At 34.9% G+C, this 16,678-nt stretch overlaps 1 protein-coding gene across 2 annotated transcripts in view; it reads right to left on the bottom strand.

The window, feature by feature from the left end:
- Positions 1-1,333: 1,333 nt before the first annotated feature.
- The window catches only part of LOC149788478 (uncharacterized), a 57,509-nt gene continuing 42,164 nt past the window's right edge, over positions 1,334-16,678 (bottom strand). For both annotated transcript variants that reach the window (XM_089974464.1, XM_089974465.1), the window contains one exon: positions 1,334-14,982. In XM_089974464.1, the coding sequence (XP_089830590.1) occupies positions 12,785-14,982 (2,198 nt within the window). In that variant the 3' untranslated portion in view covers positions 1,334-12,784. The remainder of the gene's footprint in view (positions 14,983-16,678) is intronic.

Consider the following 16,678-nt stretch of genomic DNA (forward strand, 5'->3'; position numbering starts at 1 on the left):
CAGTGGAACAATAACTCACAATCTGACCCTTCACTTTAGCCTACGCAACAGTAAATAATGTTGCTAATTATGTATTGTAAATGTGTGTGATTTGGATTTTTAACTTGGCTTTAAAACTGAATAGTGACATGATTTTCATATTGCATGTCACAACCGTACTATTTTCAGTTAAGACCATCTACACGTCATTATAAGTCTTTTAGTAAAAATCCCATGTTGATTTGACCATCCTGTCAGGAATAACAGTAAAACGGTTTGAAAAATGTCCGCAGTGACGGTCATATTATACACGAAACTGGTACCATTTTCATGTAAGTCCAACATCACAAGTCATCAGGTGAAAACCTCATTTCCAAATTAATTAAAGTTCAGGAGTAGTGATAAGATTTTCAAAATGGTTGCTATGACGGCCACATCGTACATCAGATCGGTACCAGTTTGATCTGGGACCAACTGGACATGACAGTAAGTCATTTAATTAAAAAAAAAACCATGTTGATATTACGATCCATTTACCTGGAGTAGCGATAACAAGATTTTCAAGATGGTCACTGTGTTGGTCATATGATGTCAAAGTGACATCATTTTCATTTAGGACTGCAAGAGACCATGTGATGAATGTACGTGTATAATGCCATGGTAATCCTCAAAGAACTCTAGGAAGAGCAACAATATCTTGTGCCAACTCCACAAACTGTTGAAGCAGATCAAACTCATTCGAGACCTCAGCCGTATAAAACTGCATATGAAATAAGTTTAAAATCCAATAATCCCTAGTACAATTATGCTGCATAAACTCGAATGTTAAAAGGTCGGACTATCTAGAGAAAAATGTTTAAGAACGCTGAAAATCTAAATCATCTTTAAATCTCATCAATATAAAGCTGTATCCAAATCTGGTCCCTGACAAAGTTGTTGTTGTTGGATTTAACGCCATTTTTCAGCACACATTAGGCTATACATGGCGGCCAGTATTAATGGTGGAGGAAGAACCCGGGAAAACCCCGGCAAGAACCACCGACCCACACTGACAAAGTATGATGATGAAGCCATATTGCAAAAAAAAAAAAAAAAAACGGACAGACGGGTGAATTGATGGGACAAACTGATGGATGAACAATGTGAATACCATTGGGTCAAAAATATAATAATAAAATAAATATTCCTTCATTACATATTGTTTAAATCTTTTTCTCCTTACTACTGATAACATAAAAGGTCCATCAGATTGTGTGGCTTTAAAGTTTGAGATTAAGTTATGAGCTACAGAGTTATTAGAAGAGCAAATGAGAGAGAGAGAGAGAGAGCGAGATCGATCGAGATCAACACAATGCAAGCGAGTAGTGCAACTTGCATTTATTGTTTCAAGCTGTGTACAGAGTAAGGTGGGTTATTTATTACATGGCTCATTTCCTACATGCGGTTACATGTAAAAATAAAAATCTTTGTATTTACAGAACAACCCCCCCCCCAAAAAAAACCCCAAAACAAATACAGAACAATCCACATACCATTTAACAACAAACGGACAATGCTGATTTTGACAAGTGGCTTAATACAGAGTATAATAATCACAGGATAATGTTACGAAATTTGTTCAATGTTCAAACTTGGATGCACCAGTTTGTTGAGAACAAAAGGAGGTCTTGTGAGCTTAGTTGGTAGGTGATGATTGTCCCTACTTAGGCAATACTGAAAATGTTTCAAAATGACAAACGTTTATGGTTAGAACATATCTACAAAAATTGGGTTTCAAATGGCATCGGAAATGTTGTCCGGTGCTGCATCTAAAACTGTATTAATGAGAACTCGAACATTGTCCATGTTTCCTCCTTTAACAACAACAACGTGCATTTCGATCCATCCTCGTGTGGTCAATAAGCACATTAAAACTGCCCAAATGTCCCATAATTTCTTCTGCAGGGGTATAAAGGATCCATTTTTTCAAATATTCGATGTTACTAACTCTCTTTGACAGTTTACAACATTTGCTTAATATCTATCATGGTTTTTTTAAAAATTATTTTATTTTAAATTTTTTTATATATAGAAAATAATAATTTGCTCCCCCACCAGGCAATACAAACAACAGTGGCACTTTTTTTTAAAGGTGACCACCCATTTTGGGTTATATCCTATTCTTGTCGGTTTCTTAACTCTTATGTTACTGTATATATGATTTACAAGCATCAGGAGTCAATTTATACATATAGGTGCTTTACGTCAAAGAATTTCTAATTCTCAAACTGAAACATAACTGACTTGCTGTTTTAAACAGCACAAAGTAAAATGACTGTAACATAACCCACTAATTCTTTGGAAAATATACACAACTCGGAAATCATAAATATCAGAAGACGGGAACATATTTATCCATTACACCCAACCTGCGCTTCCGATTCTGAAGCACAGTATGGGAATTTTTTCAGGATCCTCAGGCCAAAATTAGGTTCTCAGTCTCAACTAGGGTGACTCCAATCTCAACGTATTTTTTTTTCTTCAAATATCATAGAGAATTCCAAACTTCAGCAATTAACTCCTCACAACTGCATTTCCAACTGATCATTCTTTTTTTCCAAATGATGGAAAAATCCCGGAGTAAAATCGTAATCTAACTTGCTCCTTTGATGTCTCGAGATAACTCATTTGGTCAGATGTATCTGAAACTAAAATGGGATGTGAAAATTTTTTCGATGACCGGCACAATAATTTCTGTTCAAAAAATTAGCTACTTTTATCTTTGGAATAGTAACTCAGGGGGTTCCTGGAAAATTATGCTCACGGCAGACTTTACAGCATAGCAACAAAGGAACTGCCATCTTCAGGCCAACCTTTTCCCCAGGAATCCACGATAATCAGTTTCTTGTTCTTTTATTTTTAACTGCAGAGTACTGAAACCATCTAAGATACTAATGAGACTCCTTCATAGCTTATTATGTAATAAAAATGGTTTCCTACATGTCCAGGCTAACACGTTTACAAGATGCCTCAAGTGCACCAAAAGTTGTGTTGCCATGGCATTTGATGTAAAATCCGATATAATGGAGAGATGATTAAAGCCATGCTGGAAGTCTTATTAGTACCCTTTTCATTAGATGGTTGGCTGTTACGAGTTTAGTGCTGTTTTCTTAGTACGTGATTGGCTATACAAGATGGTCGGTATATCTGGTGAAGGAAGAACACGAGAACATGGGAGAAACCACTGACCCACAGGCAACTGGTAAGCTCTCCCAAATACCCATGTTGGCTGAGGCGGAGTCTCGAATCCACGCAACGGAGGTGTGATGAGAGGCAAGCACTTTAGACCACTTAGCTATCCAGCCCCATCCCCCTATTTAGGACCAACTACATACCAAAAAGTCTGTTAGTGAAGACCCCATTTCAATAGGACCATTGATTATGGATAAATATTGCCACGATTTTTAAGCCGGCGACTATAATACACATACGGAATGACAGGTCAGGATAATTTTCATTTAAAGAAGTCTATACCTAACCAAGGATGGATGTGCAAGTGTGTGTAGTTTTCTGACAATACTAGCAATAGTTTAGGTCGGATGACTGCCTTTAAAGGATTTCCTGACAATACTTGCAATAGTTTAGGTCGGATGACCGCCTTTAATGGCTTTCCAGACAATACTAGCAATATTTTATGTCGGATTGGCTACGTGATTTAATGGCTTTAATGGCTTTCCTGACAATACTAGCAAGTCTAGGTCGGATGACTGCCTTTAATGGCTTCCCTGACAATACTAGCTATAGTTTAGGTCGGATGACTGCCTTTAATGGCACTTTTAACACAATCATGGTTATATCATGCTGAGGAAATGGAAGCAAAGTGCCTTTTCCTTAGAAACAAGGCGGCCAACAATAGTCTAGGACAAGTATAAGATAACAGGCAGTTGTCTAATGGGTGGATGAAATGCAATGGAATACGCTCTCCGGCTTGAATTTTTTTTTTTTACAATAATCAAAAGAAATGAATTTTTATATGACCAAACTGTACATGATTGACCAGAAAATGATTCCAATAATGCTGGCTATGAGACTGAACTGTTTGTCCTTCATAAATCTATACAACCTATAGACATATGAGAAGTTTTTCTCCAGATCATAAATATTTAGAATTAAATTAAATATGTAAAATCCTGTCAATGAAGCCTATCACTTCCTATCCTACATACCCTACATGCATAGTGTATCAAGCAATAGAAGAAAACCATGTTTTACTTGGTTGTTCAATCCGATACATAACAGGAACACAAAGATAGGATAAAACAGCCCTTGCACATGAATTCCATCTACTTTTTAATATGGCATAGTCATATATATTCTTCACATTTATCCTACAAAGCTTTAAGATTTCCAACACATGCTAATTAATGCATGGCCAAGATTAATCATACATTCCCACTTTTTGCTTGTTGAACAAGTGTTCCATGGAAATTGGTAGCTTGCCCGAATCTGCGCACTGATGCATCCCGATGTACTTGACATGCAAAACTGTAGCACAAGACTTAAGCATTGATGATATTGGCATCATCACTGGAAATGTTAAATCTTATCTAAACATAGTATGGCTGGTGAGATAAAAAACCTGAAAACAAATACCTGGTATATAAAACTAAAATATCTTCATTCTTAGTCATGATTGGCATTACAATTAACAACAGAGATTGTTTGGGTCAACATTTTAAAACTGAAAGATCTTGAAGTCAGTCACAAAAGCATGCAATGTTTTGTCACTACTCTATTTCCATGTGCACTATACTGCTGAGGACTGTCACAATTTTATACACCTAACAAAACAGGTAACCTCAGATCTTTTGAAAGACATTATATACAGTTCAACAAAAAAAAAGCTTCTACCATTTTAAATAGTTACTGTGCTCCAACGGTTATTCTGCTTTGTCCTGTATTTAAAACTGCATTCCTTCCAAAACCAATTTCTTATAGTATGAGCTATTACCTTGCAGCAGCATCAAACAATGTACAATGATTTTCCCTCCAAAGTCCACCCATACTGTCGAATTGTGCTTGTTGACACTTTGGGTAACATCTGACTTTTGCTAATGAGCTTCACTTTTTTCCCCCATAATTGTAAACATGCAGAATTTTTCATTGAGTATATTAAACTTTTATACAAAAAGGTTTTAGTTTATGAATAAATTGTCTTATAACGACATTTGCACAGTGACAGTGTGCTCTCAAGACTGTGCTTTGCCAACACTCTAGTTAACTGGGGGTTGGTGACATAAATTTACATGGGCCACAGTGACATGATCACCAATTTGTTAATATCATGATCGAAGAACATTATGGACAACGTTTTAGGTCCCTTCTCTGATTTCTCTTTTTCTTGACTTTGGTGTACCCCATTCTGTCAAAATATTTTCACCACTACTCTTTGGGACAGCCATAAAATCATGTGCCATTATCTCAGATGGTTTAGTGGTTAGTATGCTAGACTCATGACCAAAATGAATTGGTTCAAATCCTAATGTTGGATAAGCACAGGTTGGCTACCATGGTGTGTCCATGGTCAGGGCACTTTACTCAAACTGCCTTGTCACTAAATAACCTACTGTGTAGTTGTGCTGTAAGATACAAGACCAAAACTAATTTTTTTGTGATGGAATGCAGTTCTAAATACCATAAAAGATACAAAGAATAATAAAATGATGTTAGGACAGTTTATTAGGATTAACTGAGCATTGGATATTATAAGTGTTTTGGGACATCTGGCCAACAAGTTATAAAAACTAAACACGCTTGTGTTAGGACAACACTTATGGTGGATCGAGAATGAGAATAGATGCACTAACTTTTGTTTTGAGAAGTATATTTAGGACCATACTGACCAAATTGCTCCACATTTAATTTTGAATCCATCTTCAATCTAACTGTCATCAACTGATATATTTAATGTGTACATGTGCATGTGAAGAACCGAGTTGGATTATAAAATAATGGGTCAGCTGGTGACTTGGAACTTAATTAAAATGGGTTTCTTCTTCAATCACATTTTTGTTCTATGGCAGAAATTTCTATTCGGGATCAAAAGACAAATATAATGGTCTGGAAGTCAACACAGTTTTGTTCTCATTAAACCTTAGCTTCTGCTGCTTTTTCTTAATTAGGTGAGCAATTACATAAACATCATTCAGAAATGATAAACTTGCTACGATTTTCTGATTGCCAAAGTGTTACAATTATTATGCAAGCAATTTAAGCAGTGGAATATGAACCAATCATTTTCCCTTTATACAATGTATCAAAACACTATTAAGTATTCTATATGACACATTCAAAAAGTACTGTAAAAAAAAAAAAGGGACAACCTGGATTCATCCAAACCTAAAGAGCACTGGACAAAGGTGAGGGAAAACAAATGGATAACTGTATCTCAATTAATAAATGTCCTCACAGTGTAAAGACAACTTCATGTTTGTGGCAATTCTTTGCATAAATTTATATGCATTTAACCAATGGTTATGCAACACGAATATTTCACATGTCTCAAAGGCACTGTACAAATGCAAGTTCCAAAACACAAGATTAATGAAATGTATAATTTACAGTTAACAACCCTCTTTACATGCTCATACTATTCTTGTCTGCCATAAAATTAATGTCATATTTTAACACACACTACAGCAAATGGGATTGATAAGCACCAACATCACATTACATGAGGGAATTCATATCATTTCAACTATATACGATTCCCCCTCCCAAAATGTATTGTTCAGAAAATAACAGAATGGAATCATATCAAATGTAAAATGAATAACCGAGTATAAAGACTTCACATGAATATCCTTGAGCTTTCAATTTTCAATGTTAGGAACATGAATTCTCAATAAATCATCAATCAACTAAGCAGCAGTTAAAAATTTACAGGAATTTTATTAGTTTATACTTTACTAACTGGGCAGTCAAAACAATTAACATGACCCAGTAATGTCCAACATTCTGTACAAAGAAGCAACTTGTCACTATTTCATAATTACAAAACCCAGCACATAAAACATCCGTAAGAGGTGTATTTTCTTGTTTTGGTACAGAAAATGTATGATTATGGCATGAAATTAAACAGAAAGGAAAATATCAAACTACAAAGTCAATCAAGGATGATTGGAATTATCTACTTAGTTAAGAAATGTCTCTGGATGAAGATTGCTCTAAAATTCAGTATATTTATTACATGTATATTTCCATTATCTTTCAGAATGAAACAAAAAACTATAGATACAATTACTGACATCAGTTTCTGTGCCTGTATTTACTCTAGCAAATGTTATCTTTCAGAATCTCTATTTTTACCAAACATTTGATATTAACCAAGAATGGTTAATTTTAGGCATTTGAGGTTGAAAATTACCTTATGACTGTCACTTCTGTGAACTTAAGTATGTAATATACAGGTGCTGAAACCAGAGGACATAAAACTGAAACATATCTGCAACAGTAATTTAAAAATGACATATAATTCAATGTTACCTTGATTTTATCATAACTGATCTAAATGATGTACAAGCATCACAACTTCCTCTAACAAGAAATATCACCTAGATACAGGCAATGTACATCTGTTGTTCGTTGGGTTCAACATCATTTCTCAGTGCAAGATGGGCTACACATGGCAGCCTGTATAACTGGGAGGAACATGGAAACAACACACACACACACACACAGAGAAAGCACCTGCTAATTTATCTGTATATGTTTGCTACCTTCTTTTATTAATAAATGTTGCTCCTATTTACAAAGGAATGAAATCAAGATTTCTAGACATCAATAATTTATCAAACCATTTCATTTTGCAAAGAGTTGACTGTCAGATTTTAAACAGGAAATCTAGACCTTTTCATATGACTTTCAACATAAAATGATTTCTACAAATATTGCTTCTTAATGAATAATTAGAATGATTTCTACAAAACAAGGCTTCTTAATTAAAAATCGAAATGATTTCTACACAAACAAGGCATCTTAATCAATAATTAGAATCATTTCTACAAAACAAGGCTTCTTAATAAAATAAAAACAATGATTTCTACACAAACAAGGCTTCTTAATGAATAATTAGAATGATTTCTACAAAACAAGGCTTCTTAATGAATAATTAGAATCATTTCTACACAAACAAGGCTTCTTAATGAATAATCACCAAAGCATTTCAAAAGAAGAAATGGCTTAGGAAATTACATGAAATGTTTTAAGGTATATCATCATTAAAAAAATCATACTTGCTTTTAAAACTTTTTCACTGGAAATAAAGATTCTGGTGCACAAAGTTGCAACAAACAATATTATAGAAGAAAGCAATTAATAAATCACTAAAATAAAAGGTAAATTCAACCAGGATTCTACAATTGTATTTTAGTAACAAAACTGTGTTTTTCAAAAACTGTATGACTTCATTATATGTAGCTTTGATCAAAAACTCAATAGCAAGTTCATGGCTTGGTTTCACATTACAAAGGCTGATATACACACATGTAATATTTTCTCTGACTTTTCTGGATCTATCTGTTCTGTTCAAGACTTTTAGGACATAGTGAAAATCTTGCATACAACATAATATTGCATTTTATCTCTCCAATGAATCCTATAAATGAGTTAGTATTTAACCTATCAAGGTAGCAGTCATTGCTTCTTCAGACCCGAGTATGTGATGTAGTAGAAGTAAGAACTTACTTGCCATATTCAGACCAGAGTAAGTGATTTAGTACTAGTTTTGCAAGTAAGATTTTACTTGACATATTCAGACCCAAGTATGTGATTCAGTACTAGTTTTGCAAGTAAGATTTTACTTGACATATTCAGACCCAAGTATGTGATTCAGTAGTAGTTTTGCAAGTAAGATTTTACTTGACATATTCATAACAGGAATAATTGATTTAATAACCCTATCAACTCAAGAAATCAAAACATTAAACAGCTAGCAGCTAGTGTATCAAACTTAAAACCAAGTAAAGATATTATTTTTGTCTTTTACTTCTTCTTACTAGACAATACTTGCTTGTATTATAACCATGTTTCAAAGAAGTATCAGGATAGTAAATACCAAGTATATTGGTAAAGTATCACTAACAGTGCAAAAGCAGGCCAGTATGATATTAGTCAAAGTGAAGGTAAAACTTGGATTTAAGTAAATGAATGTTATACCATGCCATATTAAAAAGGCATCCACGCAGACTTCTTTGTAAGGGATAAACAGCATGCTAAAAATGCACATGCTGCCACTGCAGACCTACAGACCAAGAAGTCCCCAAAAGAGGTCCAAGTAGGCTTGATACTGCCAACCTTGCTTATATAACTTAATAGCTGACTGTTTCACTAAGCAGATGTAAGTAGTAGTGTAAGAATGCATCCAATATAAACATTTCCCAAACAATATATTATGTTGACTGGACCTATTTTACTATATTCTGATATAGAAATTCTTGCTAAAAAATAAGGTATAATTTATATGCACAATCTCTTGCTCATAATCAAGGCTTTCAAGATCACAATGATAATATACACAACAGATAAAAAATATGACATACCCAGTCAATCAGGTGCAAGATTACCTCATTAACATGCATCAATCTCACTCAAACAGTTCAAGATACCAGTGATAAATATTCCAAGTTTGTTCCAAGTAAGACAACAAATATGGCTTCCAGAGTGTTAGTAGGTAAACTAATCAGATGTAAGATTACATTAATATGGATGAAGATTACATCATTAATATGCATGGTTTCCACATGTTGTCAAATCCATCCTAAATCTTGATGATATAAGCCATTATTTCAAGTAAGATCAAAATTTGATCAGAAATATGTACTCCAGAGTAGTAACAAACTCAGACAATCAGAGCAAAGCAACTCATTAATATGAATGCATCTCATTCATAAACTTGGACAAGATCTTGATAATTTAAGCATATATTCCAAGTGTGATCAGATCTGAAACATAGCTTCCAGAGGTAACAAGCTCAGCCAATCTGAGCAATGTAAGATCAACTCATCAATATTTCTCTCATATAGGCAATGATCAAACTGGATCAGAAATATGACCTATAGCTCAGCCAGTCAGATGCAAGATTACCTCATTAACATTCATGGATCTCACTTATTATCAAATTATCAAAGATCTTTATGACATAACCCATATTGCAAGTTTTATTTTTTAAAATCAGATAAAAAATAATGTTTCTAGAGGGGTAATCAGCTCAGCCAATCAGACATAACATCACCTCATTAGTATGCATCGATCTTGTACATTAATGAATTTGTCCAAGATCTCATATATTTCAAGCTTTTTCAAAACTGGATCCGAAATATGGCCCCCAGAGTGTAACAAACTCTGCCAGTCAGATGCATGATCACTGGAACAGAAATATAAGCTCGAGCGTGGTAACAAGGTTAACCAATCAAGTACAAGATCTTTTCATTTATATGCAATCTTGCTCATTATTCAATTTATCTGAGATTTTGATGGTATAAACCCATATTCCAAGTCAGACTGACAATGTATCTGAAATATGGACTCCAGATTGGTAATGAGCAATTGTTGATGGACAAATGCAGTGCCACATTGTATTATTCCTTGCCATTACAATAATGCAGGTGATGTAAAATTAAAAAAGTTAAATGCTGCTATAAATGTATGGAATTCTAATAAACCATGTACATATGAATCAAAATAAGCATGTTAAATCTCATGTGTCTACCTAAGTGGTTTTTAATGAATCATGCTACAATTCTTTTTTGTCCCAAAACCCAAACCTGTATCAGGTCATCAACATATCAAGTAAGCATATCAAATTCTTAGTAGTCCAAAAAACAATTGAAAAACAGTTAAAAATAGAGTTACAAAACAATGGGGACAAAATTCTGCTACATGTGTGTATATATCTGCTAACCAAATTTCATTTGTCAAAGTTAAGTGGTTTTGGCAAAATTTTCCAAACATGCTTCTTCAGATGGACATATATATGACTGTATGGACAAATGGACATGACCAAATCAAGATGCCCCAGATGCAAGCAGTGGGGACTATCACTTAACTATTCCTGTACAATATACTATGAGGTATGCACATTGCAAAAAACGCATAAATTATGACGTTAAAAATCTGACAGAATTACAAGTAGCTAGGCGATTTATGTCACATTATGCACTAATTTACACAAATATCCCAGACAAATTAAATGTTATTATGAAATGAAAGTACTTTGCAACGAAAATAAGCATTATCACACGTGTCATTAAAACGGTTGGTAAAAATACTACATGACTGATTACAGTCTGTACCCAACTACATGTATATTTGGCGAACAATTAATGATGAAGTGTCATCTATACAGAGAATTAACTATATGAAATATGACTTTTACAGCACTATTTAAAAATACAGAATCTGTGAACTGTATGAATTTGTACATGATTTACCAATTGTCAAAAATAAATACAAATTAAGTTCCAGTTAGTAATACCAACAAATCTGCCTTCAGTGAAGAATGCAGAGCAACTCAGAGTGTATACTCACAAAAAAATCAGATCCAAGTGTAAACTGCATAGACTTAGATCTGCCAGTATGTAGTCTGTTAGAAGTAATCAGCAAAACAAACATACTCTGTTATGCCAGCACAATGAGCCATGGCAGATCAGGGCCTATGTTGCCTGCAACTGGACCCAAGTTTTAAGTGAGTTTATATGATCTCTCATGCATAACAACTGTATAATCTGCTGGCAGATCTGGGTATATGCAATCTAATGTGTTTGATCAGTAAACCCTGATCTATCATTGGATTTTGCCTGGCAGATCAGGGTCTATGTTGTCTGCAACTGAACCCAACTTATAAGCTAAGATATCAAGTATCTGACTTCTCATGCATAACAATGCAATACTGTAGAGGCTATATTTAACACTATCCAACTTAATCGTGGCTGTGCAAACTTATTTTAATCCTGCATATTGGATTATCTTTGGCCTTGTGCATCAGTCACATAACAAGTTTAATTTGTAATACTTTAATAGCATTCAGCATATCAGCAGCATAACATTTTCATAATTTGCTGATTGGCATTATAGTTTCATGATAAAATGTATACAATTTTGGTAAATGCAGTTGTCTCATTAAATCTATGAAAAAATTATCAAAAAAAGTGATCCAAAATGATTTTTATAAAATAGAAAAATCTTTGTAATCACCAGAAAACCTAACCAGATAATCTACATATATCCTAGCAAAATTTCATTGAGTAGTTTTTACAATCTTGCTAACAAGCTTTCTGAAATGATGGACAGACATGACCAAATCAAGATACCCCTATTACAGTAAAAAATTTGATGTGGTGTCAAATTAATTTTTTTCTAAATGTGATTCATGCAAATTTATCTATAAAACCAAAATCTTTAAGAAAAGTTGGCAAAATTGTCCCATTTAAAAGCTTTTAAATTTTTTAAATAAAAAAAAAAGCCACAAAACACTGACATTGGCTGAGAAAATAAAAACTAACTTAATCTGTCATCTTGATTCTATAATTTCTATTTAACACCTGATTTATTGCCACAGTTTCAACAGTCTTGGAAGTATAGAGAAAAGACCCAAGACCCACCCCAAAGAAAAAAAAAAACTGAATTACATTTACATTCTAATGGCAAAAACAGCTCTTTTTTTAATGGAAATTTATGATTTCCTCATAGACTGTGACAGACACAAACACACACAATTATCTTTTCTTTAAAAACATGTAGTTTTCCTTCTACAAGATAACTGGGGATGTCATTTTTTTCTCAACTTAGCCTGCCGAGTCACAGGTGCACTTGATTCAGGTAAGGTAATTTTACTTTTCAATTTTCTGGCTGGTGAACTAGAAGACAGACCAATGGAATCTGATGATTCACTCGTCACAGATTTTTGAGGACTAACAGAGGGGGTTGAAATAAGGAAGTTCCCAGAACGCAGGCTGTACTGATTTTCTGCCATCGATGACTGAGAAGATCGCAGACTCTTGCTAACAGACAATGTCAGATGTTGTGACCTTGACCTTGTATCTGGACGAGAGGGACTGGATGATGTAGACACATTTGGACTTTTGCTAGCTGATGGTGTTGTAGCTTTGCTGGCATCAGAGTGGATTGACCCTTCCTGGTCATCACTTATTGGAGGAGACAATGTAGACACCGAAGTCAGGTCACAAAGTTTAGGAATTGAAATTGATATAGGGGTTGAGTCTATGCTCTTGCTTTTTGCCTGCTCCACTCTGTCATCAGAGCTGCTGCCATTTGTTTGTTCTGCTTTTTTTATTTCTGCAACTGGTTTAGGAATAAACAAAGGTGTGTAATCTGGAGAACTGGTAATCTGTTTTTTATTTCTGCATGCTGAACAACAATCCGAGTGTAGTGACTCCTCATCAGAGGAACCAGATCTGATGGAAAGCACTTCCTGATCCTTGACATTGATTTCATTTCTAAATCCAAGGTGTCTGCAATTACTACATAAAGAGCTTTTATGAGCAGTCTTCAAACATGTACACTGTGATTTCAAGTTGACTTGATGAAATGGGTACAAAGGTTTCTCATTCAGAATTGCTCTTAATACACTACCACTGTATTTATTCCCCATTTTCTCATCACTATCATGATCCTTGCTTTTGACCATAGAAGCAGACTTATTCAAATGTTCTTTTACAGATACGCTGTCCGACTTTCTTATCTTCACAAATGGAATGGGCTGATTATGGGGGGATGCACTCAAATCAAACTTCCATGGTATCTGGTCCAACTTTCCAGTCTCTGATGTTACTGATGCCCCAAGAACTGACAGCTCTGTCAAGAGACTCCGATACAAGGTTAGCTTTTGCTTGGAAACTTCAGCATCAACATCTTCAGACACAACATTTGTTAGGGAAAGACCATTCCTCATAGAAAATGAGGATCTTTCACTCGACTTTCTTTTCAAACCCAGAATTTTATCAATATTGCTAGCTGAGAGGGCTGGTGCTGTTGGAAACTGACAAATAGCATCCTCTTTAGTCTTAGATTTAGTTACTTTTACTTTGTCTTTAAGTTGCTTACTCAAAACTGCAGCAGGAATCCATTTCAACATATCCCTTCTAGACATTGGTTCCACCACAACTGTCAGATCTTTCATTTCTGAAAGTAGTTCCTGGCTTCTCTTGTTAAGACCAGTAGAAAGTCTATCCAGAAATTCTTTCTTATGCTTTTTGTTAAATTTGTATGTATGATTCAGATACACTGTCTTCCGTCTAGGTTTGTATGAAACAAGGTAGCCTTGTGGACGAAATCTTAATTTTTCCAAAAAGGCATTCTTTACCGGAGTCCTACAGAAATTCTCTGAATCTGTCACAATAGGTAGATTCAGTTCTGACTTGAAGTGCTTCTGAATCCTCTGTCCAAGTAGTGAAGAGATTGCAATTTGTAACAGGGACAATGATCCCTTTGTAGAAGCTGTTTCTTCCATCTCTTCACTACTATCACTTGCATCACTCAGTTCGCTCATCTGTTCAACAGACTTGTCTACTGATATGGAGTAGCTCAAGCGTTTTTTACTGGTGGTTGGCTCCTCTCGACTTAGTTGTGAAATAAGAGACCTGGGTGTTCGTGGAGTACAAGGAGACTTTGGTCCCTGGCTGTCACTGATATCAAGCACATCACAATCAATTTCCAAACTCCTAGTTCGAGATCTAATTTTGTCAGCCTTTTGTTTTGGAACAAGATCAAGGAACTTAATGAATTTTTCCAATGGCATCTTGCTTATCGAGTCTCGTTCCGTCAACTTTGAACTTTTTGTGGGAGGACCACCTTTTGGTTCCATGTCATTAGCATAACATAGGATTCTCTGTAATTCTGGTGGTCGGTTGGTACAGTCTGTTTGGTGTTTTCGCACCTCCTCTTTGGATGTAAACTCCTCTTCACAAAAGTAGCAGATAAAGATCTCAGAGTATGGAAGCCTAGGACCTGAAAAGTATGTAACATACTTTAATAATGAAACAAGAATTGGGTCCAATATCATTCAACTGATACAAGTTAAAGGAATAGACAACATAATAAGGGATAGATCTGTTGCATTATATAAAAATTTGAGGCAAAATACATATAATGATACATAGTAAATGAAATTTCACATCTCACAATTTCTACAGGCTTGAAGACACAGCCATGAGACACACATCACAATACAGCAAAATGTCACAGTTGCAAGTATTGTGATATGTATTTTTCTTGTAAATCATTGTCCTGTGGGTAGTGCATGTTTTCTCCTGTGGTTTGGGTAGGATGGGGAGATTTCAACCAAGATGTTTATCAAGACAATTCGCATAGCAAAAATCTTGGTGACCGAGGCAGTGGAGTAAGTCTTCACTTTCCAACTGTACTTTGCAAACTAAATGTAAATAAGTGCAATGAATATTGAGATAATATTAGTGGGTCTGTGCATATACTGTTAAACAAAGAGAGGATATTTAATTGCTCTGAACGAATGATGGATATATTTCATCGCATTGGTTGCCATCAACGGCTTAATGTTTATGTTCTGCTGCATTATGCATACATTCACAAAGAAGATTTAACAGTTATGTCTTTTTCCTTCTGAATTCGAGGTAAAACAGCACATACATACAAAAAAAGGCAACTATATACATGTTGTTGGGTTTGATCCTGGCTCATGTGTTCCCTACTGATTGAAATTGCCAGTGCACGAATTAATTGGCTGATCCAGTGATCTGATGAATAAACCTGTGGTAAACAAGGGTGTAATGTGTCACTTGCATGTTTTTTTCCAGAATGCATAATCAAAGCAATTCCCCAACCTAAACAACTGAATGAATCTCACCTTAAAAATGTACAAACGAGCAAACATTTTACAATGAAACATTCCACATTCATTAATATTAACAAATATTGATCTGATCATATATGCTTGACTTCTAGATCAACCCATATAATCAAGTGCTTACTAAGCAACTTTTCACAATTGAGGCAAGACATTTTTCACTGATTATCTCATTAAAATAACTGTATCAACTGCACTTGTTGAGTTTGCTAATGGTGCACATAGAGTTGTAATGTCTATACTGTTGCATGCAGTAACAATGCAAACTACCTAGTGCCATTGTGATATCACAATTGGTGCCAAAAGTTCATAGTTCCATTGTGACAACACAACTGCTGCCAAGACTAGTGACATTGTGACAACACAATTGATGCCAAACTACATAGTGCAGTTGTGACAACACAATTGCTGCCAAAATTACAAAGTGCCATTGAGATAACACAACTGCTGCCAAAACTACAAAGTGACATTGTGACAACACAATTGCTGCTAAAACAACAGTGACATTGTGACAAAACAATTGCTGCCAAAACTACATAGTAACACTGTGACAACACAACTGCTGCCAAAACTAAATAGTGCTGTTGTGACAACACAACTGCTGCCAAACTACATAGTGCCATTGTGATAACACAATTGCTGCCAAAATTACAAAGTGCCATTGTGATAACACAATTGCTGCCAAAACTACAAAGTGCCAGTGTGATAATGCATTTGCTGCAAAAACTACAAGGTGGCATTGTGATAACAAAGTTGCTGCAAAACTACAAGGTGCCATTGTGACAACACAATTGCTGCCCAAACTACATAATGCCATTATGA

The sequence above is a fragment of the Sinohyriopsis cumingii genome, chromosome 11, assembly GCF_028554795.1.
Source record: "Sinohyriopsis cumingii isolate HCF-2022 chromosome 11, ASM2855479v2, whole genome shotgun sequence".
Classification (NCBI taxonomy): Eukaryota; Metazoa; Mollusca; class Bivalvia; order Unionida; family Unionidae; genus Sinohyriopsis; species Sinohyriopsis cumingii.